At 27.1% G+C, this 14059-nt stretch overlaps 1 protein-coding gene across 5 annotated transcripts in view; it reads right to left on the bottom strand.

The window, feature by feature from the left end:
- Positions 1 to 14059, bottom strand: part of LOC132951995 (calcitonin gene-related peptide type 1 receptor-like) — a 76961-nt gene that overhangs the window by 27604 nt on the left and 35298 nt on the right. For 4 of the 5 annotated variants that reach the window (XM_061024094.1, XM_061024095.1, XM_061024096.1 and 1 more), the window contains one exon: positions 6765 to 6887. In XM_061024094.1, the coding sequence (XP_060880077.1) occupies positions 6765 to 6887 (123 nt within the window). Of the gene's footprint in view, positions 1 to 6764; positions 6888 to 7347; positions 7367 to 14059 lie in introns of those variants that run through there. The other variant, XM_061024098.1, reaches the window with a different exon arrangement.

The raw sequence follows: 14059 nt of genomic DNA, 5'->3' as shown, positions 1-14059 counted from the left end.
TCATGCCATTATTTCTATACATTTTACTATCAAATTACTAAAATCACCTCTAGTAAATATTTTTTTTTAATTTCTAAAATCATTAAAAAATGATTACCTACTTGTATGGAATGTCAGAATATTTAAAATAAAAAAAGTAAGAATACTATTATAAATTATAATAGACCAAATTTTTGTTTAACAACTATTATTTACTCAAGAAAAAAACATTTAAATTTCAGGAGGATATAAATGTTAGCAACATAAAACAATAAAATATATTTTGACATTTTTGGATAAAAAAATACCTATGCAGTGTAAATTAAAATATTACGATTTTAGGACTTTATTAATTAAAACAATGAAGTAAATAGATTTATATAGTAAAAATACTAATTAAGTACGGTATACCATATGCTTGATAATTATTTTATATAAAATATATATATAATTTATCAAAGTATAAATCTTGGTTCTAATAGCAAATCACTATATCATAATAAAAATACAATCTAAGATTTGAAAATGTAATATAAGATTACTCATAAGTTTGTCTACCTTTATCAAAAAAAAAATGTCTAGAAGAAACTTAAATTAAATTTTTATGAGCGTCTGAAATATATATTTCTCGATTTCTCATGTAACAATTTTCTTATTTTATTGTAATTAAAAAACGAATCACTGTAGATACTTGAAAATTTCACTGAATGTTTATATTAGTATTTTCTATACACCATAAAATTTTGAAAATATTTTGACTCTTTTTGAGCTGTTTACGGACATTGTCAGTTTTCAATTTTTTTAGTTTTTTTTTCTATAAATATCAATAAATTTTTATTTGTTGGGTAAAAAAGCGTGAAAATTTGATATAAGGCTCCTGATATATCGTTCTAATGGCAGTTGAAAAATATAAAAATACATAGGCACAATTTTTTTTTATAAGCATTTAAAGTTCAAATGTTGACAACATTTATCAAATTTATAATTTATTAATTATTTTGTGGTTAAAAATTTATAAACTTATAAATTTTTAACTTTTATGGCTAAGAATTGAAAATTTAAAACAAGGCTCCACGTAAATAGGTTATATATAAATTACTTTATTCACAATAATATCATCAAATATACTTGGTAAAATCATAGGCTGACTGACCGTTTTCGCTCAGAATCGTTTTTCTTATACAATGATATTATATCATTGAATTCAAATTTAACACCATCCATTACAGTGACCCACTTGTAACCTACTGTACAGCAGAGCGACATCCACTTATCCATCTTTTTTTTTTTTTAAACAAAAATCGCGATTTATCAATACATTTTAAGCTGCAGGTGATATTATTTTAAATGTTGATATAACTAAATCAAAGTTTTAACGAGTAGTTCTGAGTTATTTAACTGTTTGTGCAAGGAATATAATAATAGTTCTAAATAATGGTTCAAACATATAATATATATGATATATTGTCCAATACTTATTATAATCGGACTATTTTTAAAAATTATGAACTATTATTAGTATGGTACGCAAAATTTAATAACTCAAAAGCTACTTGTTTAAATTTAAATTTAGATACATAACATTTACAAAAAAAATGATACGCTTAACAATTTGCAGTGAATGGTGCTTATATTTTTTAAAAAATGAGTTCGATAGTATCAAATTAATACATTACACGACTCTTCAAATGGCATAACAAATCTGAGTAATTGATAATATGGCTTTAAAGTATACCTAACAATTCCAAAAATCAAAATTGAATAAATTAAGTTACAGGAAAATTGGATGAATCACGTACTATATAATTATTTTAGTTAAAGGTCTATTAATTACAATTAAACACACTTTGTTACATTATATTAGATAGATACAATTAATAGTTGGTTATTTCTATATAAGTTCATCCACAGTGGTCTGCGAACAACTAGGTACTATCTGTACTCTGTAATAATAACCATTATTTTGTATAAACTTAAAAATAATAGAAATACGCTATTATGCATTGTTATTAATTGTTAATGAATAATATCGTTAAAGCTAATAATATATATAAATGTAAATTACAAAGTTACATTAAGACTTTGGTTATTGACTATGATTTACCTATATTATGTTATCTAAGAATGTCATACCCACAGTACAACTGTTTATTTTAAAGCTTTATATAAGTTATATAATAATTATGCTAACATAAACATACAGACCAGTTATAGGGATGCAAATTATAGTGTACCAAATAATTATTTTTAGAACCTCGTTCCTCTCTACTATCATGAATCGTTGCATTTTTAATTTATGGTTAGGGGTTTCATGTTTTCCTCTAATTGGAGAGAAACATGTTTGTCTTAAGAGAGCATATTATATTATTATTTTTGCGTACCTTTAGTTCCATTTTCCCTCTAAATATACATGTAACAGAGAATAAATAATCTTGATGAATTTTGGATTCTTGAGCATGAATATAATTACTCCCTTTGCCGGGTAATATTTTAGTTAGCGAATATCTACCATCATTATAACGATTAATCTCTTCGTCTCTGTTTGTTTTTTTGTTTTTATGACATGGCAAATAAATATAATGTATTGCCTACTTGAAAATATAGTCAACGCATGGAACACGATTTATTCAAAGTTAATAACTACAACGATGCTTATTTGTAAGTTAAAATTTAATTTGTATAAATAAATAAATGAAAACGTATATTACATTTTTGTTGTTAATGCCCTAAACACGAGACAGTGTTTCATTCGCAATTCTCTATGTACATAGAAATACAAAATATCGTGTTAAAAAATAATATTCATTATTTCAATAGGATATTTTTGACAAATTACTATGTAATATTTTTTTTATTTGTTATTAAGTATACACAATCTGTAACAGTCGGCACAATACGAGTGATGAGTATGAGCTATATAAAAAATAAAATATGAACAATTTAAATGAAGAAGCCACCAATTGAGGACACTTACGTCTTTTATTTATTTTGATTTTTTTTTCTTGTTTGCTTTGGATTAAGGATTTTTGTCTAGCACAACTGCACCATTTACGCTTAAGGCGACCAGGAGGGTTATTGTAGCTAAGTTTTTAATAAGTGGATTTGGGTGAGAGTTAAGGTGTAGGTGGAACCGTGTATAGTAACTTTTGGGCTCTTCACGTATGGTTTTCATGTAACAATTTAGTACGTTAAATAAATATTAAAACTATAGGTAGTTGCAGGAATATAAGCATAATATGATTAAAGAGGTCTAACGTGTTTATTTAAAATATAAACATAAAAAGTAGCAAGTCAAATAAATCAACGAGAATAAAATGTGCATGTCATAGAAATTTTAAGAATCGATTATTCGTTTCGATAAATACCAGCTATACTTGGAAACAAAGTCTTTCTAGAAACCGATCAAAAATTTATCGTCATGACATTTATTTGTCTCGACTCGACACTAATATCATGATCAAATTTATTGTGTTTGATCTTGTGTTTTCACATAAAATACGTTGTCTTCACCTTAAACCTTCTTATAACTCTCCCCCTCACTACACACTTAACAAATCATTGGTGTGGTTTGCACTTTATCGAGTCACAATACTAAATCCTCAGTTTGTAGAATGTTTATGGTTCACCCACCACCTCTCATTTGTACCCACAATTGTTTATGGTTCATCCATTTATTCTTACCCATCGTCTAGCTTATTGAGACATTTGCCTGTCAAATTTAAATTCGATACCATTTTATTTATCTTATACTTGTTGATAAAATTCAAGTATACAATTTGGACGTACCTACTACCTACTAGCTTATCGTTAAACAACATTCTAGTATAAATTCTACACAGTAAAAAAAAGTTTAAACTACGGAAACAATTATAAAAAATTAATGCATAAAATATATTTAAATACAGATACAAAATAAATATTGAACTATTTCGTTAACCATTTAAATAAAAAAACTACCGAATATTAGTACACACATACACACAAATATGTAATACACCTATACAAAAATACTTGTATTTTACTAAAACTGTACAATTTTTAAAATGTTATCATTATTATATAAATATCTAACAATTGATTATTATATGAATTGCCTAAAATAGTTAGTTCCAAAATCTAAAGTTTATAAGTATTAAACTAAATAATAATATTATATTAGTTATGTATTATGTATATATAATTCTAGATATAAATATTACACGTGCAAATATTACTTTAGTTAAGTAATAAGTTGAAAAAAGTATGTCAATACATTAAAATAAAATAATAAAGAATTCCTACGAACAAAATATGTTTAAATACCCAATGAACTATATCCAACATGTTACGCTTGCTGTGGATTATACATTACAGGTTCTATATTATGATTTAAGGGATTATAGCCTACAGGAGTTGGAATTGGAATATTGATTTTGTGCATTTAAAATGAGTACTCTGATTGCCCATTTCAACGAATTTTTTTTTTTATAAAAAACGTCGAATATTTATGTTATAGGTAGGTATGATTCATGTAACAAGTTATTGAAGTTATATTATATAACAAGAAAAACCTATCCAATATAAAGCAAAATATTGCTTCTTTAATTTAAAATAAAATTAAAACTTGTTTTGTATTTATTATTTATATTATTTAATTGATTTAAATTAGAAATGTAATAATGCCACATAAACATTTAAAAATAATTGAATTTTCAAATATTTATAATATTTATAAACAATTGAAATAAGTTTGAACTTCATTCACTACCTACTAAATAGATTTTTTTTGGTTTCAATTAACTGGAATTAATTATATTTTAGCTTGTTTAAAATATAAAAATCATACTTTCACAGCATCTAATATTAATAGTCATATCTAATAGTCAATTTTGTAACTCTTAACTCGAGTGGGATGAATACCATGAAACCTGATTTCTGATTAAACCTATGAAAAATGTATACTTGAATATAGTATATACTCGTACTATATAGTTGTATAAATTCTAACGATATCGTAGAATAGCTTAAACATTACTAACGAAAACTTACTAATTGAACAAGTAAAACAAATTAATCCCATTAAAATGCGGAAAACCCAAATTGCATCTAAGGTAATTTTCTAACAACAGATAGAAATATGATGAACACAGCACATTGTACGACAGTATACACTACTGGTAATTAATATAAAAGGAACACTTAATTGCATGTATCATCAACGTCATGATATCAGGTATGACATGATAACATTCATTATTGTATTTATTTGTGACCGTGTGTATAATAATGATGTTTTACTATTTTAGACATAAGCAACCGAAATAAAAAAACACCATTCAGATACCCATCATCATTATAGTGGATCTAGAAAAGTGTGTGCTTGGGAAGGCCTATCCCCTCAGTTAATTCTATTTATTTTTAATGTAATGCATATTTTATTCGTTTACATAATCAAGCTTATGACAAAATAGACCTGTGGCTCAGCACCTCCAAATAATTTTATCAAGCTACGTGTATGCTCAACACAGTTTTATAAACCAGCATTAAACGAATATCTTATATTATAGTTGTTTATCCGAGCAAAATAAAAGGAGGCATGAGATAATTGGATAGTAATATTTCACGACACACCGGTGATAGTGAAATAAAATCTCAAAATACTGAAACGTATTGTATAACAAAAAAAAAACACAAATAAACCTGTAACATTTTGCTTGTTAGTGGTGTTTTTCGATAACCCCGTATTGTTATTCTGTGCACTTCTTGGTTTTCGATGTGAACGAATATGAATAACAATTTTCACAAAGGTAAGACAAAATAATATTCTATAAAACATAATAAAACGGCTTTTGTTTCTCGTAACCCAACACCCTGCTGGGTCGTCACTTAACTCATAAAACTTGAAAAAATAACGACTAGCTAGTATTGTGACCGTAAACGGCACGGCACGGTTTTCGCGAAACGTGTAAAGTAATTCAAACAGTATTAGACATTCAAAGGGGCTTAAAAGTTTTCTTCTTTTTTGCCTTTCACCTTTAGGTGCTGAAAATAAGAGTATCGACGAATCAATCGTCCGAAATAACTCATTAATCAGAACATGTCTATTATTTCTCCCCCTTCCGGTCTTTTTAAGGTTTCGTAAACAAATAATATAGGGAAGAAAAGAAAAAACAACCGACGACCCATCCTCCGCCGGTTCACGACGAAATGTGACGTCTATACCCATCTGAAAACTTATTGGTTTGGATTAACCGGGATAGGCAAAGGTAAACTCCCGAGTCAAATAAATTGCCCATAAAACGTATACGCCAACGTATATAATCCTGTACGATAAACCATTGTTCCGAGGGCGGACAAAAATGTTTGTCGTGACGGAGTACACTCAGTTCATGGCCTCGAGCTACGCCACTATCAGTTATTATAATATCTGTACACGCATATACCTAATAGTATTATAATAGACCATTTTACCGTGTCAATGCAATAGTTAAAGTAGTTTTAATCCAGACGACATGCAAGTATTAAATAGTTCATTGCAACAAATGTATATACACAGCGTTGCAGCTTACCACGGTTGGCATTATTACACTTGATTTTGATTATTTTTCAAGGTTTAATACGATTTATTACGGTGTTTAATTCAGTAAAACTTAATGCTGCTGTAGAGTTGCGTGCAGCATTAAAAATATTGAGGTACATACAATTTAGTAAAAATATTCGTACATAACATATTGTTTCAAACTATAATATAATATGATATTTTACGGTACGTAATTGATTTTATAGATAATGCACTATGTACGTACGTTTTGTATCGAACCCCAAAATAAAATAAGGACATGGAAATTTTGCTACTTCGCCAGCCTTTGTCCGGTTGATACACGTCCAGCCATCAAATTCTCCGGGACACCAGGCGTCACTGTCCGACACTATAAAACAATAAAACATTTTAAACACTAAAAATGCAGCACTTATATACTATAATAATATCAGGTAGGTTCCTACGTATTATATAAAATATTTTCAAATACAATAATAATAGTTGGTTTAAAATTAATAATTATTTTATTCATAAAGTATAAACAAAGTAAATCATTGTTTACGTTTCATATTTTTTTCTTTTTCACTGGGTAATGGCAAACTAATTGTATTAATGTTTTTAATTGAATAAAAAACCCTATACAATTATGACTATACCTACCTAATACAAAATAATAACCAAACTTATTAAACTTCTCCTGTACAATATGGTAATACAATATTTAATGCCTACTGTTGCATGAAAAACTAGATAAAAATATACGGACTTCCTAAGTGCCATTTAAAATGTTCGAATAATTAAATAATTTTTTTTATGTAGATGAATTATACATTAAAAAGGTACTTCACTTTTAAGTCCACGCGTGTATATTTTCTACATCCCTGCTTATTGTAAATCCTTCTTCGAGGGAATTAACCAAAAGCTGTAATTTATGTACATTTTTTATGCGTTGTTTCTCTAATTTTTTTTAATAAATATGATACACGATAAAATATGTATGAAGTCAAAGTATGGATATCATATATTATGTATTGTATTATAGATATTTTTAACGATGTAAGAATCCTGAAAAAATAAATTTTTTTTTTTATTTATTTATTATTAAGCCACAACAACAAAGATTATTGGCTAATATTAAATTTTACATAAAAAATAAATTATATACTGCAATAAGTATACCTAGTTCGATGTTTGAATTTGTATGTATAATATTATACATTATTTTTAAAATACAATGGTGAGTAATAATATAATAATATGACGTAGGTATATAATACAGCTAACTAGTACCGATAATTACAGCCGCAAGTAAACGGAGCTAAAAACTAAGCTAAAAAGATTGTAAATTCTAATCAAGATACATCATTGAAACAAAAAGATCCTGCTGCATAAAATTATCTTAAAAAAACTATAATATATTATATATAAATGAATAACAATAATAATCATGCTAGTAATTATGTATGTCTTATGTATAATAATTAAACTTACATCTTGAAAAATATTAAATAATGAGTTAAAATAAAATGAAATTTTTATTTTTATTAGAATACCAATTTAACTATTTTTAATTATTATTTTTCAGTACTTATAGAATTTCAAGCTAATATTATAATAATTAACGTATTTTCAATATGATAAAACCTCTTACAATAAAATTGTTGTTACTGAATGGCGTTATAACGCTGGATAAATAATAAGCTTTCTAAAACAGGTATTTGATTTTTAAACGGTTAAATTGCCACTAATTTAAATAAAAATATAGGGTTGCTTTGGCTCTCACAAATTACAAACATTCTTTCCTTACCAGTAGACCTTTTTAAATACCTCGTAATGCCTTTCTAAACCCATTCAAATGCATATATAATGTACTAACATTTACAACCTAGTGTATAAAGATACTATTCAAAGTTAAATGACTCGATATTAACTTCATACACTATACATTATCTTTCCAAAATTTAACTTAAGCACTGCGAAATTGAATCTTGATAACTTAAAAATTTTTTTAGTAAGTAACACTGAAATATTAATACCAAACCACATCATCTGCAATCAGAATATCAAGAAATACAAAAATTAGATTTTTCTGACATAACAAAATATACTATTATCAACACTTCCTAAAGTGAACAAGGTGTAGCCGTGTAGGTATAGCAGTTATCATCAATAATGAAACAATAATGCATGAATAACAAAAAAAGTGGATGTCGCTCTGCTTTAAGTTACAAGTGGGTCACTGTAATAGTGTAATGGATGGTATTAAATTTGAATTAAATGATATAATACCGTTGTACACGAAAAACGATTCTGAGCGAAGACGGTCTGTCAGCCTATATTATTACTAAGTACCTAAGTATATTTTATGATAATATTGTGATTAAAGTAATTAAATTTTAGTATTAGGCATTACTGCATTAGTATCTACTACGGTTTTTAATAAAAAAAAAATACATTTTAAGATGTCATTGAGTGTATAAAATATAATACATATCTACGAATAATATTTTTAAATTACAACAAAATAACTAAAATCGGTATTCTTGGTTTTAAAATGTATTTTCGTCCAAATTTGAGTTTACAATGTCTGTAAAAAATAACTGTGTTTATATATTTTTTTGATTTTTTGGTAAAAGAACTAGTCTACAGTATAAACTATTTATGAGAATATTTGTTTTAAATTTCCAATCCTTAGTTATAAAATTTGAACATTTTTTTAATAACTAATTATTTTTATAATGATGAAATGCAGATTCAATGAACAAGAAAAGAAAACAACATAGCAGAGAACCTCTAAAAAACAATCGAAACCGATTGCCAACGAGAATACGTTATCTAAATTCTCAGGAGTACCGAAATAGAGAAATATATATAAATATATAATACAAACAAATATTTATAAGTATCTTTTTTATTATTATTAAATTGATTGTATAACTATATATTATATATATATATTATAAAAAGCTAAATAATGATCTCTGTGGCCTCGCTGTCAAATCTTATGATAAATATAAACTTTGAATACGTTATCTGGTAAAATGTATATAATTTATGTTTATACTATTATTATCATCCTCAAATAAATTCTTTCCGTTCAACATTTACAACATCATGTATTAGTATGTTTATCATTTGAAGTTATTATAAAGAGGCATATGATTCTATAATAATGCAGAAATTATTTTAATTAATAGGATTTCGATCATATGAAAATGTATTTTTATAAATGTATAAAATTACATTTAATGTACCATAAACTAAAGTTTTTTGTAGTTATGTATTTCTTAATAAAACACTTTTCAATTTTTAGTTTACTCAAAAAAACTTTTTTCCTTACTCATGCCAATCAAAATATGATTAGATATTGGCTAAGTGTTTACCTGGCGGTTCACTAAGCCATTTTTCATAATTTACGATATTTTCCAAAGTAAATTGGAAAAAAATGTAATTTTCCGCGTCTGCGGTAACTAAAACTTTTTTCATCAATATGACACGTTAAACAAATTAAACTCTTCGTATAATTTTATATTAATATAATTATTTTTACTAAAAATATAACAAATAATCCAATAATAAATTACATACTTACAATTCATTTGATATTTGATTCTTATCAAAACGATTGTTTTTGAAAACAATGATTTTATAGGGATGAATTAATTTGTATATATTTTATGAACCTAAATCGTTACCTATGGGATAATTAATAACTACATAGTTACATTTAAAATACAAATTTCTAATTTAAACATGTTAGATATATTATTATAATATTAATATGTGATGTAATATATTTGTATATGATACTACAATACATCAATAAGATATTTTTATTTTAAGTTTAAAGTTAAGTCTAACTTTTTTAGGTTTAGTTTAAACATATAAAAAAAATTTTAATTAAAATATAAATTATGCTTGTAAAGTTTTGATAGGTACAGAAACACACACATTACGCCCACACATCGTTAATTTGAGTAGGTAGGTACCTATTTTTTAATGAAATCACGTATATTATAATTGTTAATTTAGGCGTGACAATTAAAACCGTACAGTTTTCTCGACAACTTTCAAAGCACCTCAAAACATCATGCTCATTATAACGACACGGCGTTAACAAATCTTAATAACAATACGTAATTGCACGCCCTATTAATACAATATATATTTGACGTTTAAACTTTAAACTATATATGCATACAATACGACTATTTACATGACAACAACAGTCTGCGGCCTGCTCCTGACTTTGAAGTTGATATTACTATAGCAAACAACGTACCGTGTAGGTAATTATAATATTGTGTACATTTATCGAAACGAACGTCATGGGTGCGACCGTGGAACCTGTTTTTCTATCGAACGGGGTGAGGGGTGTGTATAAAATTATATTATTATAATATAGAGGGTAGTGAGGTTTCGTCAGACCTAAGTGCGAAATCGGTTCAAAACGATAGCTTAGTCGGAACGGTTGTATTTAGTGTTTACCTGAGGAGAGTATTCGCTGCGTAAAGTTTACACCACCCCAGGGCTCAGTTTGTTCTGCACATGCATTTAACGTCAACTGGATGTGGCGTAATCCGATATTCGCCAAATCGCGAGTTGTCGAGACGGCGGCGCGCGAGAGGAGGTGAATAAGGGTTAATGTTATTGTTATTGAAGTTGGGCTGGTAATCCTAATTGCCTGAACGTATGGTGTGGTACATGATTGTGTGAGACGCCCCCTCTAATGGAATGTGAATGGAGGCAATAAGAACGACACTATCGCGTTGAAAAAAATAAATTGGTTTAATTGCGTAAATGCGCGCGCGCAGTAAAGCTGCAATGTCCAAGATTGGTCGGAATTTGTCGAAAACTACAACGTAACGATTAGAACAGACTTTTTGAAATATCACAAATGTCACTATAGCTGCAGGTGTTTTTCTCAGTTTTCTGCCACCGACCAGGTGGATCCAATTGACAGGCGTCTATTCTACAATATTCTCCTCTCTCTGACGTGTGTCACCGGACGCGACCTAACAGTCGGTTTCCGGAGTACTGGACGGTTACAATTCTTTTTACCCGATATAACCACTACTATACCGTATAGCGTGGACATGTTTATAACATACTCGTATTGTTCTACCAAAACAATCGATTCTATGACAATACAGTTACGTCGAAACGGATTATGTCGGTAACTCAGCAGCATCCTTCTCTGCACCGTATTATAATGTACGACGAGTAATTCTGTTGCGACGAAAATGTTCGGTGGTACTGTTTAAATATAAATTATCTTTATTTAAACGAGTACATCAAAATATATAGTAATATGAGTATTAAAATATATTTAAGACAGATTGTATATTTCCAGACAAGAAACGCCAACCACCGTTGGCGCCAGTCGTTCGCAGTGTTCGACTATAACTTTTAGACTAGATAACTAATATTATGTGTAATCGCCAAAATCGTTTCAGACATATAATACTATACAGCCGATAAAAACAGAAATACAAACACACAAATATTGGAGTGGTGGAGTTTATTTTTGTACGTAGTCATAACGTTTTGAATTATATTGGTATTAGCTTTGTAAATACTACATAATATCAGCAAACGTTTGCTAAATATTTATAACTCACGCCGATGGTTATCATCAAATTGTAATCCATTATATGGTGAAAAAATAATTTACTGTTTTATAAAGAAGCGTAATAGACAGTGGATCATACAATGATTAAAATTTAAAACGGTCAGATTATATTATATTATTATCATCTATATATAAATATTATGGTTAAATATAGTTAGTCCTTACACCTTTTAAACGATGATCTATGGAAAATAGAAAAACCCTTATTTCATTTCGAGTTTCTACACAAATAAAAATCGAAAACTAAAAACTTTTATGCAATCAAAATAATATTATTTTTTAATCGTGTTTTGTTACAAAAAAAGTAAAACAAATAGTTTAAAATAATATAAGATTAGATAACAGGTTTTTTTTTGTAGTTTTAGCCTAACTTATTTATATAGTTTTAATGGTTCACACGAAGAGCGTAAAAACGTTATTTATATATATACAATTTAATTTAATTTAACTACTTTTTTCATTAATATATTATTAGATTTATTTCTTTCTTTATTTACTATTACTTTTTTTTTTTATTAAATTGTGTTAACAGCTGTTTGAATGGTAAGCTTTAAAATTTATTTATTTATTTGCAGTTAATTATTCTACTACCCTCACATAGCAATTTTTAACTATACACAATTCAGTGCGTATAACTTTTACTATGCTCATCGTCACAACTACACTGCACACAATGAACTATAAGTGAATATCGTTATAATATGATACAAAAAAGTGTGCTTACACAAAAAAAAATATTAAAATGATTAATTCAAAAAAAAATAATATTTACCACGTTTTAATTTAACTGATTATAACATAAGGTAATTAGTAAATTTTAATTCAAATTATCTAGAACAAGAAATTAAAGACGCTCAAAAGTCGACCTCAAAAAAGTATGGAGGATGCTGAACTAGCATGTATCGTCTTACAAACGTAAGTACAACCAATTCAGTATAATTAACTTAATTCTAAGAGTGGATTGTCCTTCAATCAAATTTAAAGATAAGATTATTATCGAAGACAGGGATCAGCAACTAATATTTTTGAAGTGCTGCTTTAGAAATTCAAAAAGTTTTGGGGGGCGATCAAATTGTAATGTACATGTTTGTCCAAAGAAAAAAAGGGCATAATAAAAAAGGTACCGTTCTGCTGTCCATTAAGTGTCATATGGGTCACTGTAATGGATGTGTTAAATTTTAATATTCAATAATATAAAGTCATTGAATACGAAAAATAATTTTGGTTGAAGACGGACTATATTACTTATCTAGTATATTTGATGATATTATTGCTATTTAAGTAATTTATTTTACTATCCTTAGTAAAACAGTAGGCTCAATTATTTTTTGCTGAAAACATTGCATTTGAAAAATATGTCATTGTGTGTGAAAAATATAATAATATAGTACATTTAAAGTTTCAAGTAGATTCCCACGAATAGTATTTTTAAATTACAAAAAAATAACTAAAAACGTTATTCTTCAATTAAATATCTAAATTCGTCTAAATTTGAACTTACAATATATTTCAAAAATTGTGTTTATATGATTTTTAGATTTATTAGTTAACAGTATAAATACTTATAAGAAACCTAGTATTGAATTTTCAGTTTTTCGACAGAGCAAAAATTTTTTTATATGCAATTTAAAAAAAAACTAATAAAAATCAAAAATGTCTTATTACTATAAAAGAGTCGAAATATTATTGTGTAAGTGTAATCATATACAGAAAATGTTAATATATACATTTGATGAAAATATCAAGTGCCTAGTATTCGAGTTTTGTCAATAAAACAATATGGATTTTGTCAAAATTCCCGTTTTTCCTTTATTTTTTTTTGTTTTTGTTTTTAAAAACTACTGGGAATTATCAATTTTGACCTGTTAAAAGCACCAATTAGATTCACTTTCCTGCAAGAAAAGATACTGAAGTTAATCTAAGATTTA

This window comes from Metopolophium dirhodum, chromosome 9 (genome assembly GCF_019925205.1).
Source record: "Metopolophium dirhodum isolate CAU chromosome 9, ASM1992520v1, whole genome shotgun sequence".
Lineage (NCBI taxonomy): Eukaryota > Metazoa > Arthropoda > Insecta > Hemiptera > Aphididae > Metopolophium > Metopolophium dirhodum.
Note: the sequence above shows the minus strand (reverse complement) of the source record. Positions and strands in the feature narration are given on the sequence as shown.